Source organism: Zingiber officinale, chromosome 9B, assembly GCF_018446385.1.
Source record: "Zingiber officinale cultivar Zhangliang chromosome 9B, Zo_v1.1, whole genome shotgun sequence".
In the NCBI taxonomy this organism is placed as follows: Eukaryota; Viridiplantae; Streptophyta; class Magnoliopsida; order Zingiberales; family Zingiberaceae; genus Zingiber; species Zingiber officinale.
The window spans coordinates 117,615,076-117,639,653 of NC_056003.1; the positions used below are offsets into that span (position 1 = coordinate 117,615,076).

Sequence of the window (24,578 nt, forward strand, 5' to 3'; positions counted from 1 at the left end):
GTTTAAGTGTTTGTAACAGTCGAACTGAATTCTGAAGCAAGTCTTGACCTTCATTTTATTGTTCCTTTTAAATTTGTTTCTTTTTTAAAAAAATCCAACTATCTAGACCTTCACATACTTAAATCTTGAACACTAAGTGATTCTTATATACCTGACTAATTATGAAAGTGAATGGTCTTTTCCTTGATTTGTCTATTAGATAAATTCAAAAGCACTCCCGGTGATTTGTTCAGTAGCCGATCTCCTTAGTTGAAACTTCATGATACTTAGAGTTATTCATTTGGGTTAGATTAGTTGGATTGGTCTTCCCGTCAAACTAAAAACTATTTAAGTGAATTGTATCAATCAATTTTCAAGATCTAGTCGGACTGATTCAGCTTGGGCCCACAACCTGCACCGGTAAGCTTGTGGAGGTCTCAAGTTGGGTTGAGATTTTGTTTGCTTTCCAAAATTTAAAACTAAAGTAGGAAATTCAATAGACTTAGAGCATCCATAACGCTAACTCATTATAAAATTCATCATTTCATCAAAAATCATAGAGTCCACTAGGGGTGAGCATTCGGTTAATTCGGTCCATAAATTAACCGAATTAACCGAAAACCGATTTAGTGTTGGCTAACCGAATTAAATCAAAATTTTACTAAAACTGAATTAATTGAATTAGTTATTTCAATTAACACCGAATTAATTAAATTTGATTAAAATAACAATAAAAAGAATTTATACACAATTAATATCAAATTAACCAAATAAACCGAATTAACCGAATGCTCACCCCTAGAGTCCACTGTCACATACTCATTATAATAACATATTTCTTTCACCTATATTCCTTTTAACATTAATACTCATTATTTATGGATCCCACCGCACACTCAATCATCTTAAAATATATATATATATAAAATAAAATTTAATTTAAATATGTTTTAAAATATTTAAATTATTATTATTATTTTTAATAATAATTTTACTGTTTTTTAAAAAAATATTAAATTTTTTTAAAGATATTAAAAAAAGAAGAAAAAACAAATAAAAAAAATAATGAGAGAGGAGGATGAATGTTGTTCATCCCTCTTAACACTCCTCTCTCTCTATCTCCTGTTAGAATGGAAAGGGGATGTTAAATAGATATTATAATACTCATTTAATATCTTATTGAGGAAGCCCTTATGGCTTGACCTTAATCTGCAATCAAATTAAAAATTTTGATTTTTTCTATATATTTGTTTATTAGTTTTTGATGGACTCATGGGTTAGATCCATCTAACATGCAATTTATCTTGGGTTGGGTTAGAGATTTCTAACAGACAGACAGAGTGGCGTTGGTTGATGCACCGATCGGAAAATGAGGGACCATATAAAATAGCGTCGATCGGACGTATAAAGTAGCCAAGGACCAATTGTCTAGTCAGCCGGATTTGTAGCCTCGTTCGACTAGACTTGAGGGGGAGACTTATAATACAGTGATAAGGAAGAGCCCACCTGTCACGAGTTAATTGACACAGTGTCGGTCAAAGTCAAAACGGTCAACACCGGGCTCATAGCTATCCTGGTCGGCAAAGGAGTGACCGAGCGGACATCACCCACCCGGTTGAGACATCATGACCCGATCAGTAGTGAAACGAGTCGCTCAGACCGCCCGTCCGGCGCAAGGAATGACGCTATACAGAAAGAGACGAGAAACAAAAGGGAATACACCATGTATCATTAAATACAAAGAAGTCAAGGCAAAAAAAAATACTACACTTATCATTATGCACAGAAGTCAAGACAAATAAGTTTTCCTCTAACAATTAATATCATTAAATAAGGACAGATGAGCGATCACAGAAAAAAATATAAAAAGGGACGCTAGGTATGAGGGAAGCAAGATTTTCTAGTTTCTTGATTACTTCATTCTCTCTTCTTGATTTTGACTTCAACGTTTGAGGGTCAACGCCGAAGATCCTTTCCCTGATTTTAGTTTTGTTTATATAATTGAAGTGTTCATCTCATCAGCAGTCATCCAATTCCTTACTTTTCAACTTCCTTCATTCGGATAGTTCGGGCAGGATCATGTTGTATTAATATAATTGGCAGTCTAGATAAATGCTTTCCTGTATAAATACAAAGGAGGTAACTGTGGGATACTCAAGATTGATGGTGCTCATCCCATACACAAAGCAACCATTATGTCCTGGGGTTCTGCACTTGGGATGTGACTCAGCTCCCTTCTCAAGATGAAACATCCATTAGCAAGAAGCAACTATTAGCTCGCCTGGTTGTCTGCATGGGAGGGAGGGTAGCTGAAGAACTCATCTTTGGCGAATAGAGTATTACAACTGGCGCTAGTAATGATCTCCACACAGGTACAGATTTTGCCTATTACATGTTATTTGTTGGATATATGTGAATGGAAAAGAAATAGAACAAATATAAAGATACAGTATAAATGAGACTTTAGTCCCACATTAAGAGTTTTAAAGCATATTGATTGGTTTATATTGATTTATATGTATTAATGATGTGAACAAATGCATAAGAAAAGACTCTTTCATGTGTGGATGTACAGATGGTGCAAATTCAATATTGGTATTTCATAGTTGGCGATCATTAACGCTCTCGTTATCGGCCACTTGCTCAGCCTCTTCCTCCGCTTGGTTGCACACCCAGACCGTTTACTCGTTCGGTCGCTCTGCCTGATCAACTACACAGCACGATCAGCGACAATAGATTCTTTTGTCCAAGAGTATTCTCTTTTGATAAATTCAGCTACATTTGGAGCTGCTTAGCAGGTGCCTACCTGTGGGATGAGTGATGCAATTCGCCCAGTGCATGCCAAAGAACAGTGGCGAATAGATGCAGAAGTATATGTTTTCTAGCATTTAAAAGTTTACCTTCTTTTAGTTGTTGAATACTTGAATTTTTCTCATGATACTGTTTGAATGCTCGAACATCTTATATACTTCTTCTTTAAATTGTAGCTAGGTTGTCAAACTCTTACCAGTTACCAGAGGCTTATGAGCGTGTTAAACGACCATTAAAAAAGATCCGTTAATCTATAGCTTTCTTTGAATTTATCCTTTATTTTAAGTCTATCATGATCTTATCGATCTCCATGATAATGCCATGCAAATTTAAGTAGATGGTAGGATTCTGCCTATTCAAATCCACGTTGACAATACCATACAATCTTCAATACTCGAAACATTTTTACATAGATTAAACATTAACACAGCTCGATTATTCTTGTTTGACGACCATACTAAGTATATATCTTATCGACAAGGACGAGCAGGACAACAGGCTGGTGATTTTGTTTGCTATGTGCAGACAGACAGTGACATGTTTGTACCACGTGGCATCCCGTTCTATCACGAGACCAATGGATCGGGAGCATCATCAACTTTGTTTTTCGGCTTTTTCTTGATCATCTGTCCTTTTATTTTGAATTCATATGCCAGAGAAATTTATTTTCATGCATTACTGCAAAGGTTCCACCTCTGTTATAGCCTTCACAGGAATTATCATGGTAACTTGGAACACTCGAAATGATAAAAAGGTATTGTCCCAATTCAGTAATAAACATCACACCTGACCAATTGCTTCATCAATTGTGATTATAGTTCTTAATCTGTCCGAAAGTCATGGAAATGGAGGTTGAGGACGTGGCACTCCTGTTGACCTCTGAGAGACTTTATATTTTCCTATAACACAAGCAACATCAGTGTCGAGTCAGGAAAGGATTCTCTGAAGATGACCCTCTGACGCTCAAGTCAGTCTCCGACAGTAGTGGAAGCAAGGAGACAGATGAATAGTAGCAACAACAGTAATGTGCGTATACCTTCGCTAAAGCTTGGACCTCCTTTATATAGGGCTTATGCAGCGTGTGTGCACTCTTCTCAAAGCGGACACAATGCCCTAAGTTTTCCCTGAAAAAACATGTAAGTAAAGTGTCCCTGACACAGTACCTTAACGAGCCGAGCATATCTCTGAAATGACAGTAGAAACTTCCGTCGTACGATCTGCTGCCTAACCACGCCGCCCATCGGCGATACTAACTCCCAAAAGGATGTTGAAGGATCTCTCTGCTATCTGTTGCTCAGTCGAATGGGACGATCACTCGGCTGGGAGTTCCCTGTTCCCGTGTCGTTCGTTGCTAGGCCGAGCGAGGTGGACGCTCGGCTGGAGTCTGGCTGATGAATCTACTACTTTGCCGAGCGGGATAACCACTTGGCCGATACTTCCATTGCATGGTTGCTGCAAGTCTAGAACAAACGGAATAGCCGCTCGGCTGTAATAGCGTTGTCCTCGTGTGGCTCGTTCGGCCATGACTCTGATGATCTAGTGATTGATGTAGAGCCGAGCGGGATGGGCGCTCGGCATGCTTTCGCAGAGACTTGGCGCTTATTCCTGTCTTGAGCATCTCAGCTCAGTCAATGGCCGAGCTAGTGATGATATTGGATCGGATCTTTCATATCTTGGCCGGATGAACTATTCATCCGTCCGATCTATGATAGGAGTATTGACCATCTTGACTTTGATCTCCATCGTGACGGAGACCTTTCCCAAGATGAGCCTCTCCTTTTCACTGGATCAGTTCTCATTTGATTTTTAACAATTCTTTGCAGCATGAAAATGCACTCCATGCTCTAGCAAATGCGGTGGCGATGAGATTAAACGATTCCTCAATCCGTACCAGGAAGTTCAAATTGCCGAACAGGAGCTGGCTTTGACGTGAAGGACATCTTCATCTTTTTTTCTTCCTTTTTTACCCCACTGCACAGTAGTGCACAGTAATTCAGACACAGGTCCATTTTTATACATGGCATCTATTAATCTTCAGATCCAGCTTTTGCAGGCGACCAAGGGAACCAAGGGAGATCCCACTCCTGGACATGGAATAAGGCACCTTGGGAAGGTGAGTAAAAGATGACACTATGTTTTTTAGGGACAGAATCTGCCGGGATGCTGCTTTTACTTTGAAATATATTCACACAGAAAATAAGTGGTCAATTCTGCAGGTAGTCAATAAACACAGTGCCGAAGACGACAAAGATTATTAGCCCCACCCATTATACTTCACCATCAACAACAGATGCTTACAAGAGAGGGGTCTCACTTTCAAAATAACACAATTATTGGAGTCACATGGTCCTCCATTGGGATTGCATGTAATTGGCACAACATCATGGAGCCGATACAAACCAAAGCACAGTGAAGCCAAAAAAATCTCGGACAATTCTGCACAGTAAAGCCTAAATGTGCTTGGCTTCAGTGCGCCATCCACCGACAACCACAATTTTTTTTTTTTTAGCTACAACTCAGTTTCAAACATATATAATTGTTCACTTACATACCAAGAATTTCGAATTTCTTTAAGGATTTGAAAGATCTTGGCAGCTCATCTTGTAAACCCCCCATTGTGCCCATTACCTTCTCAATCATGAGTTTATGCATCGGGTTGTTTGGCCTTTTCCACCAATTGCTCGCAGACATCAGCTAGAGATTTCAGGTTGCATTTGATGAAGGCCTCCACGAAGTAGCAGGTTTCATCCTTGGTGTTGCCCTCTGGCACATCTACTACAAAGGACTCTATAACAAGCGTGCCTGGCCTTCCATCAATCACCATTGGATGGACAGTAATAATGGAGCAGTAGTTCTGCAAGCCAAGCAACATGAAAGGAAAGGAAAGGAATGAATGAATGAAGACATGAAAGGAAAGGAGCTACTGCATCAGTTGCACCTCATCCAACTCTAAAGACTGCTTGATCATGGTAAAATGACACCAGATACTTTCAACAAAAAATATGCTGCCTCAAACAAAATAAAGTTCCTGAAAGTATCATGGAAATATTTTTTTTTCATCAAACTGGACACTTTGCTATGCTATATCTTACCATACAATGCATTTCTGCTTTTTGGAACATTGCATCTTCACAGTAACCAAAAATAGAAAAGTATATATGTATATATATATGTTTGTGAACTAGAAGTGGAATAAAGAGCTAGTCCTTTCAATAGTAAAGCTAGTTGCCATTAGAAGAATAAAATTGAGGATGCTGATTATAATTCCAAGGGCTACTAATTGCTGCCAATACTTAGAACCAAGCTGTCTATCTGAATGTAGAAATGGAGAATGAAGAACAGATCCATCATGTTCTTTAATCACTTGGCACATCCTAAGACAAGATGGCACCAACCAACAACTTGGTCAAGTGTCATGGTGAATTAAGAAGTTTCATGGCAATATCGAAGCTTGCTTACAAAGGATTAAGAATTTGATCGAGTTGATATTTGCAAACAGGTTGCGAAATAAGACAGTGGATGAAATAGGGGGAGAGACAAGACAGATTACAAACCCTTAGTCTGTGATCTCCGCCGACAATCTTGACACTGAGGACGTGCTCATTGTCATCTAGCTGCTCCAATCTCTCCGTGCTGGTCGTCGCCGGAAGCCCCGATTTGACATTGACTTCCCGGACACTGCCGATCTCCAGATCACCCTGCGCCACGCATCTGCTGACGAAGGGTTTATACTTCTGTGGCTGATCAAATTGTCTCACCAATGACCAAACCTGTAATACACACGGACAATAAATCCAGTCAAATTCCAGAAAGCCACAAGTAGGTTTTACAAGAAAAAAAAAATATAGGCCCTCTTTCAGCTTCCCCTCTTCCTCGATTACTGAATCGATGAAATCGTGAACAAAATCGTTTATAATAACCAAATCCTACGAGAATATATCATCAGTTAAGCTCGATTCCTCAAGATCGAGATTCAAAATTTGAAAAGAAAAAAAAAACCAAGAGTAGAGATCGAGAGGGGATACGAGATGGGCAGGAGCCCTGATGTGCTTGACGAGGGTGGAACTGCACTGGTTGTCTCCGGGCTCGTGACTGTGGTGCCTCCGAACGTACTCTTCCTCCATCGTCCGCGATCCGCCGCTCGCCTGGTTGCAACACCACCGCCTGCCGCCGCCCTCAAGGCCTCGCCACCGCCGCTTCCTCCGCCTCCGTCTCTCTCTCTCTATTTCTCTCTCCTCCCGAAGCGTGCGATCCCTTCGGTCTCCGCCTCCGCTAAGCTTATCCTCTTCTCCGACGCCGCACACTGCTGTCTGTTAGTGTAGCTTATAACTGTCGCCGCCCACAGGAAGAGAAGGGCAAGCGGATTAAAGTGGTGGGTCCCGCATTTGGCTTGCCAATAAGCAGCCCGGTAGCGGACGAAGTTATCCATCTACCGAGATGTTACGTAAATATCTAACCGCACGCACTTGATATTTTTATATTTTATATAATAAAGTATGTAATAGATTAATTATATTTAAAATACATGATAAATTTATTATAAATAATAATAATTGATCTATCGGTAACTTATCGAACGACGCAATTAAAATGATCGAATATACCTCATTCCTATTTTATCTTTCTTTACTATTTCCAATTCGATTAGTTGATTGGTAAATTTATTAATCAATTGGTAATGATTTGGTGGCCTTAAACTCTAAATTTTAAAATCTAATTTATATTTTAACAAAATTATTATTCTCAATATAATATAATTTAATTGATTATTATATTATGTGCTAATGAATAGTATCCCGAATCATAATTTGGATAAATATAAAGGGGTAAAATGAACATAAGCTATATGATTTAATAATCTTGAAATTTAGGCATGGACTTGGATATTTTAAAAGAGGGTAGATCCTCTGGATCGTAAAAAACGGTCCAGGGGATGGTCCTTTGATTTGGATTGATAGAGATGAATAATCCCTACCTATTTTATGAATAGGGACCATATCCTGAATCAATCCAAACCAAAGGATCATCCCCTAGATCACTTTTTTGGTCCAGAGGATCTACCCTCATTTTAAAACTTCTTCTACATGTTAGATGATCGGTTGATTATCTTTTTTTTTTCTGAAGTCATACTGGAATTTACAAATATTAGATTTACACCCTTCGATTGCTTAATGATACTTCTATTTTTTTTGATGGACTTATTTCCAATTTACATTCACTAATACTTTTGCCATTGGCCTCGAGGGACATTCTTTTCAAGGGAATTAATATTTTTTTGATCGACTAGCGAGCGTGCCGTGAGATTCCGGCTAGCCGATGAAAAGGAAATGTTAGTTCTATCCAATTTGGGATGGAGCAAAATCTAGTTAAAATCCATCATTAATATGAATGACGACGATTTTATTGCATAATTTATGATAATAATAAAAATAAATAGGACTATAAAGGAATCAAGTCAAAATTAAATTTTATATTATTCAATCTTATTTATAAGATAATCAAGTCTAAATTAATTACTATTAGATTTTATGTTCAATCTTAATTTAGTTTTATTTTTATGAGCTTGAGTTTAATTCAAATTTAGTTTCAGTTTGATTCATGTATATATTATTGAGTTCTTCCTTCAAGATTGTTTGATATATCTTTAAACTTATTTAGTTGATTAATAAATTTAATATTATGAGTATATTTGCTTGTTTTGAGAGTTTTTATTTATTTATTTATAAGTTAGATAAAATTTTTTTATTAAAAGTATGCTCATTATATTGTTTTTATCTCGAAAATATATTTATTTTAATATTATTATAATAGTTATGAACCTAATTATTAGACAGTACAGAGATTCTAATTATAGTTGTTATAATATATAAAAACATCCTTATTAATTAATCATTAATATATGTCACAATTTTTTAAAATATAGGATCCCTATGTCATGTATCTATTATATTAACATAACATATCCATATTTATTTTAATATTAACCCTTATTATTTATAGATGCTACTTTATCTTTATTTTTATTTTATATTAAATAAATAAATATATTTTTAATTATTTTTTTTATATTTCATACTTGTTAACTACGTTCAAAGATCTAATCATCACATTGATTGTAACACCATTTATGCATTATAACACTCACACAGCACTATGTAATCTAATAGCCAATATATTTAAGTTGTAATTGTTATCATCATAATTATTAGTTATTACAATGTCAAGTTGAAATTATTTTAATCAAAAATATTTTAATATGATATTATTTTATATATAATAATTTTTATTAAATTAAAATAATTTTAATCTAGGATATTATTTCATTTTTTTTAAATATCCTTCTAATGAAAAAGATTTTTTTTTAAAAAAATATTTTTTATTTCTAAGTGTTTTTTTTATATATAAAATTGGTCAGTTGACGAAAGCCACGGCAGCAATTCCCCCGCACGTGCTCTTCACGTGTTATTTATCGCCGCGCGCCAAGTATCCTGTCGGTGAAGGATTCCTCGTTCCGGCCGTGCTTATTTGGCGACAGATAAGAGAGAGAGCGTGACAACTCGAGCAGGCGCACGGAGCCACGTTCATGGTCTCGGGCGTCGTTTCGGGAGGCACCGCTCCGCCGCCGTTGCTGCTGCCGCCCTTCCCACGCTCCTCCTTCCCTCGTCCTCTCCCCTCAGCCGTCTCCATGGCCGCCACCTCCGCTAATCGCAGCGCCCGCGCTCATTCCTCCTCCCCTTCGCCCAGATCTAACCCTAGCGATCCGCCTTCGTTGCTTGTTTTCTCAGGTCTCACCCTATTTCTCATCTCGCTCCCAGGCTTCATGTTTCCTTCTTCATTACGATTCTACTGCATCGTCGTCTTCGTATCTGATAGACTGATCTTGGAGTAACGTACCTTGAGATTGCCTCAGGCGGCACTGCGTTCAACGGTGTTGTGGAAGAGCTGAAGCGGCTTACAACCAGAGTGGCTCATGTTCTTCCTGTATCTGACGACGGTGGGAGTACGGCCGAGATTGTCCGCGTGCTCGGTACGGTTAGGACCATCGCTTATACTCTGGATTAGTTCTTGTGACAAGGCTATGATTGTGCTTATTTATGCAGCATTCGTGTTTTTCCAATCTTATGCATGTCTCGCAGGAGGACCAGCTGTTGGGGATATAAGGTCAAGATGTTTGAGACTGTCTGATGAAAGCACTGCTGAGGCACTTGCAGTTCGACGATTACTTGGTCATCGCTTGTCTCGTGATGCATCGGAAGCTAAGTTAGAATGGTAAGCAATCGGCTCTACCATAGTCAAAGACCGTTGTCTGATTGAGCGTTGGAATAATTTTGCTACCGGTTTACTAGAATTTACTGGCCTAACTAATACAAATTGTTATTGTTTCTGATATCTCGCTTAATCCATCCTTTCTTTTATGCTTTTTTATGACAGTGATATCCATTTTACAAGCACACCTAGCAAGTTTTTTTTTTTTTCTAATAAAAGTTACACTGAATAAGCTAACTCTGCCATACTTTTTCTTCTTCCTGTAAAGTATATATGTAGTCAATAATTTACTTTGTTGTTGGATCCATACTACCTCGAGTTGAAAATTTGGCAGGTATCAGATTGTTGAAGGAGAACATTTTCTATGGAACGGTGTGTCACGACCTTATGGGGAAACAATTCGTTCGTTCCTAGCTTTTTTCCAATATCAGGTGACACAGTATAAACAAGATTGTGTTTCTCAATAGCCACATTATTCTTTGGACATGCTTAACCAAAGGGCCTATTAACTTTACTATCTTTTTAGATAATGTTTTATTTAGTTAAACATTTGTATACCTAGCACATCTATGTTCTCAGTGCGTTAATCAACTTTTAACTTTTCTTTGTTTGATTTTAGTATTCATCTTTCTCTTCATAGTTTTTTATATTTTATTTTTGCATCAAGTTGTTCAAAATAACAAACATAATGCAAAACATCACATGGCTTCAGTGACACAAATAAAATATAAATTAACTTTTTGGCAATGGATTGTTGATGATTGATGAACTCTTTTTTTTTTTTTTGCTTGCGAGATCATTCAACAATTCACTGTGATTCTGTTTTAACAGATCCTCCAAAGGTCCAGTGAGTCATTTTGCTTTAGTAATGGAAGGTATGCCTTTAATGCTAAAATCAGAGCTTTTGTTGTTCATTATGTCGGTGATTGGTGAAAAGATGTTAGTTTGAATATTCATAGGTTACCGCTGGTGTAGTTGGGATTAACATGAAAGTAATTAGTTTAATTTTCTCATTGGTCAAAATTAATAAGGATGATTATATGAGAACATAGATCACCTGATAACAAAATTTGGAGACTAATGATAACACTGGGTTTGTGCCATATGTCTTCTATGTATGTGCCTTCTTTTATGCATTGATTCCCTGTTTAGTATGAACTATTTACTTTTTGGTGCTACACAGACGGAAACCTGAAAGGTTTTTAGTTTCCACCAGAACAGGTTGAATGGAGACCATTAATATATTGTGCATGTTGTTTTATTCGAAGCAGTGGAAACCCACCCCACTATATTACCATGCAAGTCATTTATGAAGGCCTACATTTTTGCAAACTAAAGTGCACCTTACCTTCTATAAATGATATCTAAGAGCACAAATTCCTAATGTCTATGGGCAATCCCTCTAAGATCAGAGGCATGTTTCTCATAGTTATGCTTAACTACTTTCATGTTGTATGATACATTCCATGCTAAACCCTTGCATTCCGTGTGGAAGCTAAGGACAGTGGACAAACAAATCTAGTTAATGGAGGCAAGGTAACATATGATAGCAATTCAAATATGTAGGCACTGTAGTTGAAGTTCCAACTGAAATGAACCATACATTATCCTTGGAATTTACTAGCTAATGCTTGAAGTTAGTCACCCATATATAAAATATATTACCTGTGTTATTCACTGCCATAGCCAAACTGGATTTGCATGTGTGCCTGCTGGTACCCTTGAATTTCAAATTGTTGCTTCTTGATGTTCATAGATTGGTCATGAGTCATGCTCGTAATAAAAATCATTGGATTAGTTGGTGTGACACTTATCATGCTAAGTTGGATAGCATATTTATATATCCCATCTATTCACAGGCAATGTGAATCTACTTTAGCCTGGAAAGTTCTAGTTGATCAAATCCATCAAAGTTTGGAAGCCAATTTCTCCGTTATGAATAGTGTGTATAGGTTGTTGGTAGCAATTATACATCCTTTATAGTAGTGAATAAATTGGTGTTCAACCACTGAATTACTGATTTTTTTTACACGGAAACTGAACTATCATCATCAATCTGTGTTATAGAAGCTGAATTAGTGCGCAAAATTACTGAATTGTAAATATTTTTGATTTGCTGCATTTATATGGATCTTTTAGTGGTTCATATATTTTTCACATTTTGTGGATGTTATTTGAGATCTAATAATTAGTTAAAACAGCTAAGATATAAAGGTATGTTGTAACAGATTGATTTGCTTTTGCAGCATTGGAAATTTCTTCTTTGCTGGAGCGCGTATATTTTTTCAGTCATTAGATGCAGCTGTGTTTTTGTTTTCACGTGTCTCAGATATTCCAAATGAAAGTCTGGTTCTTCCTGTGATTTCTACCAATGACAGATTAACATTGGGATGTGAATTATGGGTATTGGCATTCTAACTTCAATCTTTTAAATCAAGATCTTAATTTGTATCATATTGTATTATCTACTGATTTGTGTTTGTTGTTTTTTCTCACATTTATAATGCCTACGATTTTTACCAAGGTTTTAAATTTTAATACTCTTACACCACTGGTTTGAAGAAACTCTGGTTTATACTTGCCTTACTACTGTTATATCAGACAGAAAATAGAAAATGGAAGAAATAGTTATGTTCTTCTTCTTTGGATCCTTTTCTCTGATTCTTCTGCTGTTCATTCTCATTGGTCATGTTAATCTGGATTACCTGGGTAGACATCAACAAATTAGATCAGTTTGTCTAGATGTAGAAGGTTAGCTTGGAGGTAGGCCATCCACTGATACCATACTGCTAATTATCTTGTGTTCCTGCAGTGTTGAGCATTTGCCTAACAAGGGTAAATCGATCAGCCCAATCTCACCCCAACAAGAAAAGTAGATAAGCTATGGCTTAAACTATTCTAGTAGGGTTGTTCATGACTGGATTGGTGTATAATATGAGGCATTTTCTGAATAAAAATAAATAAATCATGTTAGAAATAATTCATAACTTGAAGATAAAAGTTAAACTATGTATAGCACCCCTACATATGTTTGCACTATTAAGTTTGCCTTCAAATTTTATATCATACTAGGTTTCATTCAGTTTATCGATATTTTTTTTTCTTTCATTCCTGGTAATTATGGGGAAAACTTCTTTCTTTCAAGTTTGGTGTAGTTTGCTATGAAGATGTTATTTACAAATGTTTACCTTTTATCCTGTCTGAATTTTGAATTCTTAGGATGGAAGTATTATACGTGGTCAAAACGAAATTTCACACCCAACTAATGGATGCATGGAACCTATTAACAAGGTATAAGTGGAGCAGAGCTTGCCTTTCTAGGTCTGTGTGCACTCTTTTCCTGCCATTTCTTCATTATAAATTTCTTTATCAACATTAGGGATCATTCAAGAGATTCCATATCTTTCTTTTTTATTTCCATTTTGAGAAAGAGGAAATAAATTATCTTTTATCAAGCAATAGATATCACATTTATTACTATGTGTGACGGTTAAAATATTTTCTGTGTTGACAAATCCAGTTTGATGATGATGATGACGATGATTAAGGTTAATTGGCTGTTCATACATACTAATGTTTTTAAAAGGAAATGTTCCTTTTTATTTATCTCATCCATGTAGACATATGATATGTCATTATCTGCTTATCTTCCTCATATGTTCTAGTTTTTTTTATGGTTCTGGATGTTTAAGGCTTTAATTTGATCACGCCATGCAATCTTATTGTATTTATTCAATTACCATAATTTTTATTATTTACATTTGAATCTACTAATTTTTGAACCATAGAATCACCTAATATAGCTGATGCATCACTTATCTGTCAGACATATGAATCTACTCTTTTAATTGTTTCATGGATTAATCACATGTTACTTGATAACATGACTTTTGTCCTTGTGATGTTTTAATAGTTATAGGGATTTGTCTTCCAACCAATATCTAGTTTTTGTATGATTTTCATATGAAGTTGCTGTGTCATGTTTATCTTGATGGTAATTAATGCCCTTCCAAATGTGATTCTATGCATCCAGTTAAACTTTGCCTACTTTCCAACTTCTGCAGTGCTTTTGTAAATGACCTTGTTTGAAATTATTTGGTTCGAGTAATCTTGATTGGAATTTATTGGTTTGCTTCTGGATAGGATTGTGCTTCAATCTCAAAACTGCCTTCTGGAATTAAACGAGTCTTCTACATGTCAAGTGAAGGTTGCAATTTGTTGCATGAGGTTAGTCCTATATCCTCCTATATCCTCTTTAGATGCATGGAGGGTTCATCCTATGGGTCACCTACTATTTGAACCTTGTGTTTTTTCCCAGTTTACTTTCAATCTATATGCTGTACGGGACATGATTTATGTCAGTTAAATGTATGCCACAGTCTAGTGTTTTTTTAGTTCTGTACTAAGGCCAAGCAACTATTTTTTGATTGTTTCCTATGACCAAAAAGAAAAGTTTAAAGTCATTTCTAGTTATCCTAATTTTTACGATTATAACTTCTGGTCTTTCTTGCCCTATATCCAAATGCCATGTCAGTCACCACTTAACAATTTTTTCTCCCACTCGTTCCCTGTTTATTTGTTTAGAACTTTAGATGAGTTAACTTTTTGATCCTCAAAGGAATTATTGTCATTTAATATTATCAAGCATTGAAAGGATTTCTTGGTGACAGGCAATGACTCTGTGTTCCCCATGTGGGGACATTTGTGGCTACTGTTAAGGATATTTAAAATCTTTATATTGACAAAGATAACAAACATATATCAAATAAAGAATCCTAATCACTCCATTCAATTCACAATTCCTAAGAATTAGTTTTTTAATTGTCAAATGAACTGAATAAATTTTGTTTCCTTTTCATAGCATGGATGACTTCACTAACCAGCATAAGCATGAGCCTCTATGTGCTTGCGTAGCCCTTGGCCAATCTAGGTGCTCCCCTGACACGTAAACTACTTAAAGGGATCACATCACACATGCGATGTGTTTTGTGATGTGTTCTTGTCTAAAATGCCTAGGTAGTTGCATAGAGGAAAATGGAGCTTGCCTAATATTGGATGAAACTAGATTATATATAAGCTTAAGGTTTGATGCTTGTTTTTAGATCACTAGTTCTGACCAATATTATTCAAGTTCATTTTTCCTCTAGGAAGACCTCACATTTTGAACATTACTGATGTTATGACCCAAATATCTCCTAACACTAATTCAAAGGACGGGATCGACTTGCCACCATGGCAATTCTATCAGTATCATTTATGCTCAGTGTTGGTCAGTATGATAAGGGCAATATAAAAGAATGCATATGACATAACCTTTAGCCAGCCAACAACATAAGCATAAAATAGTAGATAAACAAATAAACTTTTATGTACGCAATGCCACATTTTACTAACACTAGCAAACATAATCCAGAAGAACATAAATGTAAAGAGAACAAAAAGCAAATGTTGCCTCTGAAGTCAACATTTGCCAGTTATATGCCTTAGAGCCGTCACCTAACTCCTTTATGTAATCCCTCTAGCATTTACCTTAGGGAATCTAGAGGCAAAAACATAAGGAATGCCAGTTAGGAAAGTAACTGGTAAAAATGCATCAGTCTTTATGTAGCAAGAAGTGTTAACAAAAAGCCAATAGGAAATGGACTAATATAGCAAATTATGCAATAATTTTGTTATCATCATACACCATGTTTAATAATTTAAATAACTTATGCGATCAAGTAAGCTTAGCATAGTGGACCTGTGCGTTATCCTACACTTTGAAGCCATGAAGATTGAAGAGGTACACCATGTATGCTGAACAAAGTTAGGAGTGCTAATTGGGTAGTAGATCCACTGTGGCCCTCTTAATTTTTTTACCCAAAAGAGTAACTAGGTGTAAGCCAGAGAGTTGCCGATGAGGAAAAAGATGACAATACAACTCTCCAGTGTGATTCTTTGTTATCTGGTTCTCAACCTAGATTTTTCCATACATCTCAATCCTAAACACAATTAGAGGCTATGAACAAAGGGAAGGGGACAGCTCCTTCAGTAGCTACCAAAGCTAGAATATCTTCAATATCAATTATACAAAAATTGATCAATAGGAGAAAGGACAATTCGTGTGATTAGGTACAATTATTTTGATCTTATTGATGAACAAGAAATTGATGAAAATGACCAGACTTCATCACCTTTGCTCCTATTGTCCTAGGTTATGTTTGAAATGTTGATAGCTATTTTTGATAATAGTGCAACTGATAATGGAAGAGATGATAGTGAAGATGCATGTTATAAGGATGGAAAATCAAATAATTGTGTTTAGGGTTGAGATATATGGTAACATTTATGTCAAGATCCATAACAGAAATATAATGAAGGCTACATTATCATTTCCTTCCGCATCTCTTACTTGCACCTCTCTACTTAATTAATTTAATAGCTTTAATGTTATTAAGTAAGCTTTAGAATAGCCAACTTGTGGGTTATCCCTTTAGCTCCAAAGCCATAGAGAGGTCCATTGTATGCACTTATTATAGATAGAACTAGTATAACTAATGAAGTAGCAGATCCACTATGGTCATCTCAATGTCTTCTATACATCTCAACCCTAAACACAATCAAAGGATGACAAATGGAAAAGAAAAGCTCCAATGATACTAACAAAGAGAAATATCTTCAAAAACAATTTGTCCGAAGCTAGAAAAACAGCAATGGGTAATTAGGGACAGTTATCTCGATGTAATCTATGAGCAAGAAATTGGTAAAGGTGAGGAGACTTTGTTCTCTCTGATATTGGTATCCTACTTAAAATGGTGGTAGTGACATTGATGATAGTGTGGTGATGATAGTGGAGATAAATCAAATGAAATTAATGATTATTGAGATTTGCAAGTGAACTTAGTTAAGATTTTTTTTAGATTTCTTATCAATTTTCCTACTTTGTTTCTAATCCATTATATGGTGATTCAAAGCTCAGTAACTAACAACCTATGAGTATTTGTAACATATACTTGTGCTTATTTTTAATTGTGTCCGGTGCACGAAGCTCCCACTATGCGGGGTCCCGGGAAAAGATCCATTGTACGCAGCCTTACCTTGCTTTTTGCAAGAGGCTGTTTCCAGGATTCGAACCCGTGACCTTTTGGTCATATGGCAACAACTTTACCGTTGCGCCAAGGATTCATATTGATGGACATATGAATGAATTAAACTAAATATCAAATTATAATCAAAGCAATATTTTATTTGGAGTTTTAAAAATTATAGTGTTGATCTTAGTCCAACTCTATAAGAACTGATGCTCCTAGCTAATGATCAACATTCATTTTGTTCTTAGTAAGGTACAACAATCATGAGTAGAAATAAATCTTCTTTTTTGATAACTTGTTTCTTTAAAATTTTAATTCAATTGACTCTGTAATTGTTATATGCTATATTTTGAAAGAAGACAAGCCCAAGTAAAAGAGATTATAGGATTAAAAGTCATGTAAATTCATCTTGGTATGCTTGAGTTTAGGCATGGTAGGACATATCTATGTTCATCTTGGTATGCTTGAGTTTAGGTATCATAGGATATCAAACTGTATTGATTCTGGCCACGGTCCAAAATTTTGGCTTAGAATGATAATTTAGACCTCTATTGTAGTTTGTACAATCTTAATTGCCTTAATTTCATTTTTTTTTAATATTCAGTTACTGAATTATTCATTTTCTATAACTCTTTACTCTTACCCACCTGCCTGAAATTTTGAAAAAGAAAACAATTTTATTTTACATTTGAAGGCACATGATCTTCATAAGAACACATGGTTACCTAGTTTGACTAACATACTGCTTCTACTCTATAGATATAATATTCATTAATTTTCCTGTCCAATTTAATGGTTCATTCAACTCAAGGAGCCACAACTAAACTATTGTTAATTAAGATCTACAAACAGAAGATTTTAGCACACCAAAATAACCATTCTCGTGTGTAGGTTTTCCCTGCAGTTAATCCTACTGTTCTGGAGCAGTTGGGGAAAGTAGATTGCATTGTTTATGCTATGGGCTCGCTTTTTACCTCTATTTGCCCTTCATTGGTAATGAACTCGTAATCTTTTGTCTTGTATTTTTTTCACATTCAGCAATCATCTCATCTGAGATGTTGATTGTCTTGATTTGTCATCAGGAACAATGTCTATTCTGTTTTATTCTTATATAAACCATACTCATATCTGAACATACAGATAGGTGATTACTTGACTCAAATTTTTTTCTCTGTTGATATTGGTAGACTTAGCACTAAGATTATGATGTTTGGAGTTTTGAATTCATGTGTAAGCTTGCATTACCAACAAGGCTGCAGATTTTATAAATTCCATCATTCTACTTGGATTGATCTTTCAATTAAGCTTTCCTAGAACATAGTAATAGACCTTGCCTGCTAAGCATAGTTGAAGTTAGACCCAACTTACATTTGTTTGCAACTATGACCACTGAGATGTTATTGGAATTATTTCTATTTGGCTCTTGCACATGTTAAATAATTTGTGAAGATCTCCTAGAGCTGTTTTAGTTGATTGTTGGTCACATTAAGGTTGCTCCAAGGTAACTGAACTTTCTTTTTTGTTGAGCAACTACAAATGCATTTAGGGGTAGGTTCTCTGGACTATAATTTCTTCAAACTTTCAGCACCTACTTTTACATGGCAGCCTGTGCTTCTTACTTTTATTTTTTTTTACATAGGATTAATGAGAATTCACTGTCAGACAAAACAGGGTATAATTTCTGTCATTCATATTAACCCATCTCCAAAAGAATTTCATGACTCATACAGAAGTTGATTTCTTTTTTGTAGTCCCTTTTTATTCTTAGTTCTGTCCCACTATTATCAAAAGGAACCCAGGCTAGTTATGATACTTGGACTCGTTGTTTGCCTCTTTTATACTCATATTGGGCACTTACACTCCGAGTTGACGCTGGACTCTCCAAGTTGACACCCAACAGTCCTGTTGCTTACATAATTTTTTGTAGTAAACTGTGTTGGAAACGGATCCGTAGATTTGGGTCCTACTAAACAGTAGTTGAATGCCTGGGCACTAAAAAAGCACAGAAGTACTTAACTGCCTCAAATTTGTCAGACGGGCAACTTCAATTAGGCATCACCTACGCCAGTATTTCATGAGTGCTGCTAGCATGGGTCCTAGTGAGGTTGCTTGTTTGCCTAGACATTCTGTTGATAGTAAGTAAAAAATCTGACTAGCTAGCAGTAAAACACACACCATTTGGGGTAATTTGCAATGCTATCAACATATAGCTTGAGCAACAAATCTCTTTGTCTTCAACAGAGTACTCTAATTTAGTACAGTTTTGAATAAAAAGTGTTTTGATGCAAACTTAATGGAAGTTTGAGGATCATAGCAATTTCCTTATTTTCCTTGCTTGTTTCATATCTTTTCTCTACAACAATACTTTTATTTTCTACAATTTTTCTCTATTTAATTTCTATTTCAAATGTGTATTAGTATAATCAGAAGCTAAGGATGCAACTCTAGCATTTTATGAAAAAAAATTCTCCTTAATTGACACTTTATTTATGAAACATAAAAATAACTTCATATGGAAAACTAAAACATACCTTATCCAACGTTTATTTAATGTCATTGAATAATATAATAATCAACTTACTCTTGAACCTATATATTTATCATCCTATTTCTTTCTCAACCCTTTACACAAAAGAAATAAAGCTTTTAATGTCTTTCATAACAGTTAAAACATACTTGCATCACTTGGATCTAAACTTTCTCAACTTTAGTGTTTTAATTCTGTTATCCATTCTTAGAGAGCACATTGCTATCATGCCAACTTCATGATTCCCTCGACCCTTGAACTCGTAATATACTTATTGCTCCAATGCTTATCAAGCAAATTACTCTAGTTGCTTCACTTCTCGTCCCAGCTAGCTGGACATCAAATAATTCCTTAAAAATTCCAACACTGCTTGTGGCTATTCTGATAATTTGATGAAGCCTCTATCAAGGTATTGTTTTAGATGATTTAGAAATTAAATATGTTAAAGAGATTTAAAAGTTTTTTTTTATGGAAATAGGCTGATAGGGGTGTTGTATGGGAGATGAAATGAGAGGGAATTATAGGCTTGTTGGTAGTTGGTATACTGTCTAGTGATGGTGCTATTCTATACTCTCATACTTCGTGCCTACTGCCCAATAACCTATGTTCATTTGTAGACTTCCTGTGTCAGGTAGTCCTGTTGTCCCCTTATCAAATTCAAACATTTTGCAGCAATGAGTGGCTGTGTATGAAATTGAAAATCTTGCATGCAAGGCCATGGTAACTTAAAGTGTTAAAGAACTTCTAATGACATGGCCTCGTCCTTAGTTCATATTGGCCTGGTTTCACTTTTCGATATAATGAGAAAGATTACTTCATTCATAAATGCAATATTACTTGTCTGTTCAATCTGTACATTTGATTCAGAAGTAATGTGGTTAGTTCTATAGATTGGTTTCCTAAATTATTTTAGTGGCAACCAGAAGCTTTTGCTCACCATGGGCAATGTGTAAAAGTTCCAGACTTTGCCTATGTACTGGGTGTTGGCACCAGAAAACCATGTCAAGTGGAAGCCCAAGCCTACTTATATTCATAGGCAATTGGTTCTTCTAAAGAAAGGGATGTTGAAATGGAATCCTTGACATGATGTTTGGTTTACTGTTGATCACTTCATGCAAAAGAAGGAATTCATTCAGTATATTGTTTGCACTTTCTATTATATGTTGTTCTATGATGTAATTATTTTAAAGCACAATTTCTGCAATCAACATATTGGCACACCAAAATCTCTTTGTAATTCAAACGTGGCACATGTTTGCAGGTTTTAAACGGGATTGGTGAAATTATTGCCTCAAGATCTATTCCCAAGGTTGTTTTCTGTCTACATAAAATGAGATCACAATTATCTTGGTGATGTTTCCCTGTGCATCATTAGACCACTTGTTTCTTTGTGTTCAAAATATATATTTTTCTCATGGACACTTTAATCAGCATTCTCATTTCTGGCAAGTGTCTTTGTTAGGTGCATAGCAGGTATTCACTGGATAGTTTAGAATCATGTTTATTGGTACTGATAACAAGTGCTTAGAGTGCAGTAATGTACTTCGGTTGGAATATACCTAAATGTTTCTAAAAGCTGTGTTCTCTAAATCAAATGTTAGCATATGATGATATACTTGTAGAAAGATTTGGTTATCTAAAGCATATAATCTGTCGGATGCCTTTCAGAATGATTAAGCAAGACATTGCTGCTACCTTTCAGTGTTGAATTAGCAAATGGACTATCGGACTAATTATACTTTAAATTACCAAAACACTAAGGCTACGTTTGGTTGGGTGTAATGTAATCTACCTTGTAATGTAATCAAATTTGTAATGTAATGTAATGGAATCTTGATTACATTACTACGTTTTGTAATGTAATGTATGTAATCTTTGATTACAAAGGTAATTACATTCTTTTGTTTGGTGTCCATTATTTTTTATAAGGAATGTAATTCATATTATTATAAAATGACAAAAATATCCTGTGACCTCTATCGGCGGTCGCCACACCTCTGCCGGGGTTTGCGGCAGCCATCGGCAACCAGCTGCCGCCGCCACCGTCGGTCGCCGCAGCAGGCCACCGTCTTCGCCAATCGACGGCCGGCAATTGACAACGGCGATGGCGGCCGATTGCCGGCGACGGCGGCCGGCGGCGGTGGCCGGCGACAACCGGCGATGAAGGTCGGCGACCGGTGGCGGGCGGCGGTCGACAACAGACTAGGGGTATATTCGGCATTTAAATTTTGGTGAAACAATGACCTCGTAATGTAATCGGATTACATAGCATTTGCTTTGTAATCCAGATTACAAATCTTCACTACCTTTTGTAATCCAGATTACATTACATTACAAGTTTTAAATCAAACCAAACAAAATAATCGACTTTGTAATGTAATCTGGATTACATTACAAGGTAGATTACAGGCTACCAAACGCAGCCTAACGTTCTAGTCAACATCCAAAACTCCAACACGATTCGAGATTTTGAACTTTGGGTTGTCCTGTATCTACAAACAACTAATGATCTAAAGAAATTATTTTGTGAAATTATAAAGTTATGCATCTCTATTGCTGCGGGTTATGAGAATTTTCTTCATCCAATATTTCATAGTCAAATCCTCTAGAGTTGCATTGCAAGATGGTAAATAGAGCTGATTTGTTGCTGTTTACTTGAAAAAATTGTGTTTTTCAAGGTTACTCGAAGACCATATTAGCTATGAAACAAATTGCAGATATTTGATGCAAGATAATAGATCACTATTCCTGGTTTATTGTGGCATCCAGTTGTATAATGAATTAGGGAAGCATTATTTCACAGCTTGTATTCTCTTAATATAAAAAATGATTCAGATTTTGATTTTAGAATTCATGCACTTGGCAATAGTTCTTCCAAATGATTTGCAGTCTGTTGAATGTAGGTGCTTTTGTTGAATGGTAAGCATGATAGGGAAACTACTGGCTTGTCAGCATCTGGCTTTGTGACGGCAATTACGGATGCTCTAAATCGAACATATGGAGATCCTGGAAAAAGTTTAAAAAATGGTGTAAGTCTCTCAATTTATTCTCCAATATTTCAGTTTTATTTATTCCACTGAATTGCCATTTGAAAAGGCAGATAAAGACATGGTTATAAAAAGATTCATGCGTGAATACATAGGGGTATTTTAAAATTTTGATTTCGGTCTGCTTTGATGTTTGGTGGAAATGTTACATTATTGATGTCGACCAGTATAAAACACCCAAAACGTCAATGTCAACATAGTTTTGTACTGGCTTATCCCTCTGATCATTTTCCACTTGATCTCCATACTTATCAAAGTAAGAAATACATTGATTTCATAGTCAACATTAATATTATTAAAATAAATGATACATTAATTTCATAATTGTTACATCACATTGAAACAATTTTAACTAGTATGTTAGTGGTCAATCATAATTGTTATGTCTGCCCAATTTTAAACAGTATGTTCTTGCTCACTGTACATTTTGTGCAGCCATTTGACTATATCAATGCTCTCTTGGTTCCTCAAGATGGTCAAATCCCAATAGATCTTCAATGTTTGGCTGCTCAAGAGATCTTTCGGGTGGTATGCTTTTCAAACAAAATATTTGTCGCAACTTAGAACTTATTGAAGTAAAGAAATACTGTTTCAATTCCTTTTTTTTTTTTAAATTTATTTATAAATTGTGCTATTGCAAAAGTAGTAGTTTTGCTACCTATTACAGATTATTTAGTATTGTTTTTGGTGTTATTTCAATTTTGTTACCACAATTAGTATACGCCATTGTAAGTTTGTGTTCTTCAACTAGTTTGTGTTCTTCAACTAGAATCGCTGCTGCATCTCACTTGCAGGTCCATGTGGATTGTATACATGATCCCAAGGTGGAAGCAGTATTCGAGCCCAAATCGCTGATGAAAGCGCTTGGCGATCTGATAGTAGAATACGAACAAACCGATCTCATCATGGAGAACGACCAGGCATGTTGAACTGGATACTACATATGTTAATCTTATCGTAGTCACAAAATTAAATTATTACCTTGTGTTTTTCATAGTGGTTGAACCCCAGACTTACTAAATTATGAATTTATTTTCTTTTATTCATGAATTATAAATTTAGATAACATACGTTTCAGTTCCGACCTCAATTACATAAGGGTCAGTTAAATTGATTTAACACCATATTGTTTGTATGGTGTTTGATTGAATCGTTTAGTAAATGAATCACTTCCGGATTAGAGTGTTAATTTGTTAGGAGCCAAGATGGTGCTCTACACATTCACTCAAATATACTTGCTATATTAGTAACCAAAACCCACAACAAACGACGAAGAATGAGCACCAATGCACAATCATAAAGTTCTTATAAGACCAAATAAAATGTCCTCAAGGCAAGAGACGGTGCATTTCTAAACAAAAGATTCAATTTTCATACTGAACACATCTTCAACAATTGAACTATTCACAAGTCACCATGCTTCTTGAATTTACCTAGTGGATGAAATATTAAACTGACTGTTCATTCTAGAATTAGTTTGCTTCCAAGAATTGGACGAAAATTTGGGTTTATTCTACTTTCATTTATCAAACAAAGTTTAAGTACTTAGATTACCAAAAAAAAAAAACCTTAGCAATTATATATTCTGGAATTTACCTAGTGGATGAAATATTAAACTGAACTGTTCATTCTGGAATTAGTTTGCTCCCAAGAATTGGACGAAAATCTGGGTTTATTCTACTTTCATTTATCAAACAAAGTTTAAATACTTAGATTACCAAAAAAAAAAAACCATAGCAATTATATATTCTGGAATTTACCTAGTGGATGAAATATTAAACTCAACTGTTCATTCTGGAATTAGTTTGCTCCCAAGAATTGGACGAAAATCTGGATTTATTCTACTTTCATTTATCAAACAAAATTTAAATACTTAGA

General features: G+C 35.6%; 2 protein-coding genes across 2 annotated transcripts; one reads left to right on the top strand and one right to left on the bottom strand.

The window, feature by feature from the left end:
• Window positions 1-5,041: 5,041 nt before the first annotated feature.
• Window positions 5,042-8,024, bottom strand: LOC122023332 (abscisic acid receptor PYL8-like). Its single transcript, XM_042581386.1, has 4 exons — window positions 8,004-8,024; window positions 6,816-7,100; window positions 6,345-6,560; window positions 5,042-5,644 (listed from the first exon to the last, which is right to left on the bottom strand). Exons 1-4 carry the CDS (start codon window positions 8,022-8,024, stop codon window positions 5,435-5,437), a joined length of 732 nt encoding a protein of 243 aa, XP_042437320.1. The 3' UTR covers window positions 5,042-5,434.
• Window positions 8,025-9,289: 1,265 nt separating this feature from the next.
• LOC122024158 lies at window positions 9,290-23,742 on the top strand. The gene is made up of 13 exons (XM_042582714.1): window positions 9,290-9,575; window positions 9,701-9,817; window positions 9,927-10,059; window positions 10,391-10,487; window positions 10,888-10,931; window positions 12,303-12,459; window positions 13,276-13,347; window positions 14,200-14,283; window positions 18,018-18,119; window positions 20,915-20,962; window positions 22,557-22,682; window positions 23,136-23,228; window positions 23,495-23,742. Exons 1-13 carry the CDS (start codon window positions 9,374-9,376, stop codon window positions 23,627-23,629), a joined length of 1,410 nt encoding a protein of 469 aa, XP_042438648.1. The 5' UTR covers window positions 9,290-9,373; the 3' UTR covers window positions 23,630-23,742.
• Window positions 23,743-24,578: the final 836 nt, after the last annotated feature.

Excerpts from the sequence above, each read along its gene's own strand:
- LOC122023332 (XM_042581386.1), bottom strand. The coding sequence starts at position 8,024 with ATGGCAAAAGTATTAGTGAAT. Across the intron at positions 6,561-6,815 it reads TCAGGGCTCCTGCCCATCTC|GTTTGGTCATTGGTGAGACA; the intron begins GTATCCCCTCTC and ends TGTGTATTACAG. Across the intron at positions 5,645-6,344 it reads GCGGAGATCACAGACTAAGG|AACTACTGCTCCATTATTAC; the intron begins GTTTGTAATCTG and ends CTTGGCTTGCAG.
- LOC122024158 (XM_042582714.1), top strand. The coding sequence starts at position 9,374 with ATGGTCTCGGGCGTCGTTTCGGGAGGCACCGCTCCGCCGCCGTTGCTG. Across the intron at positions 20,963-22,556 it reads CCTCAAGATCTATTCCCAAG|GTGCTTTTGTTGAATGGTAA; the intron begins GTTGTTTTCTGT and ends TGTTGAATGTAG. Across the intron at positions 23,229-23,494 it reads CTCAAGAGATCTTTCGGGTG|GTCCATGTGGATTGTATACA; the intron begins GTATGCTTTTCA and ends TCTCACTTGCAG.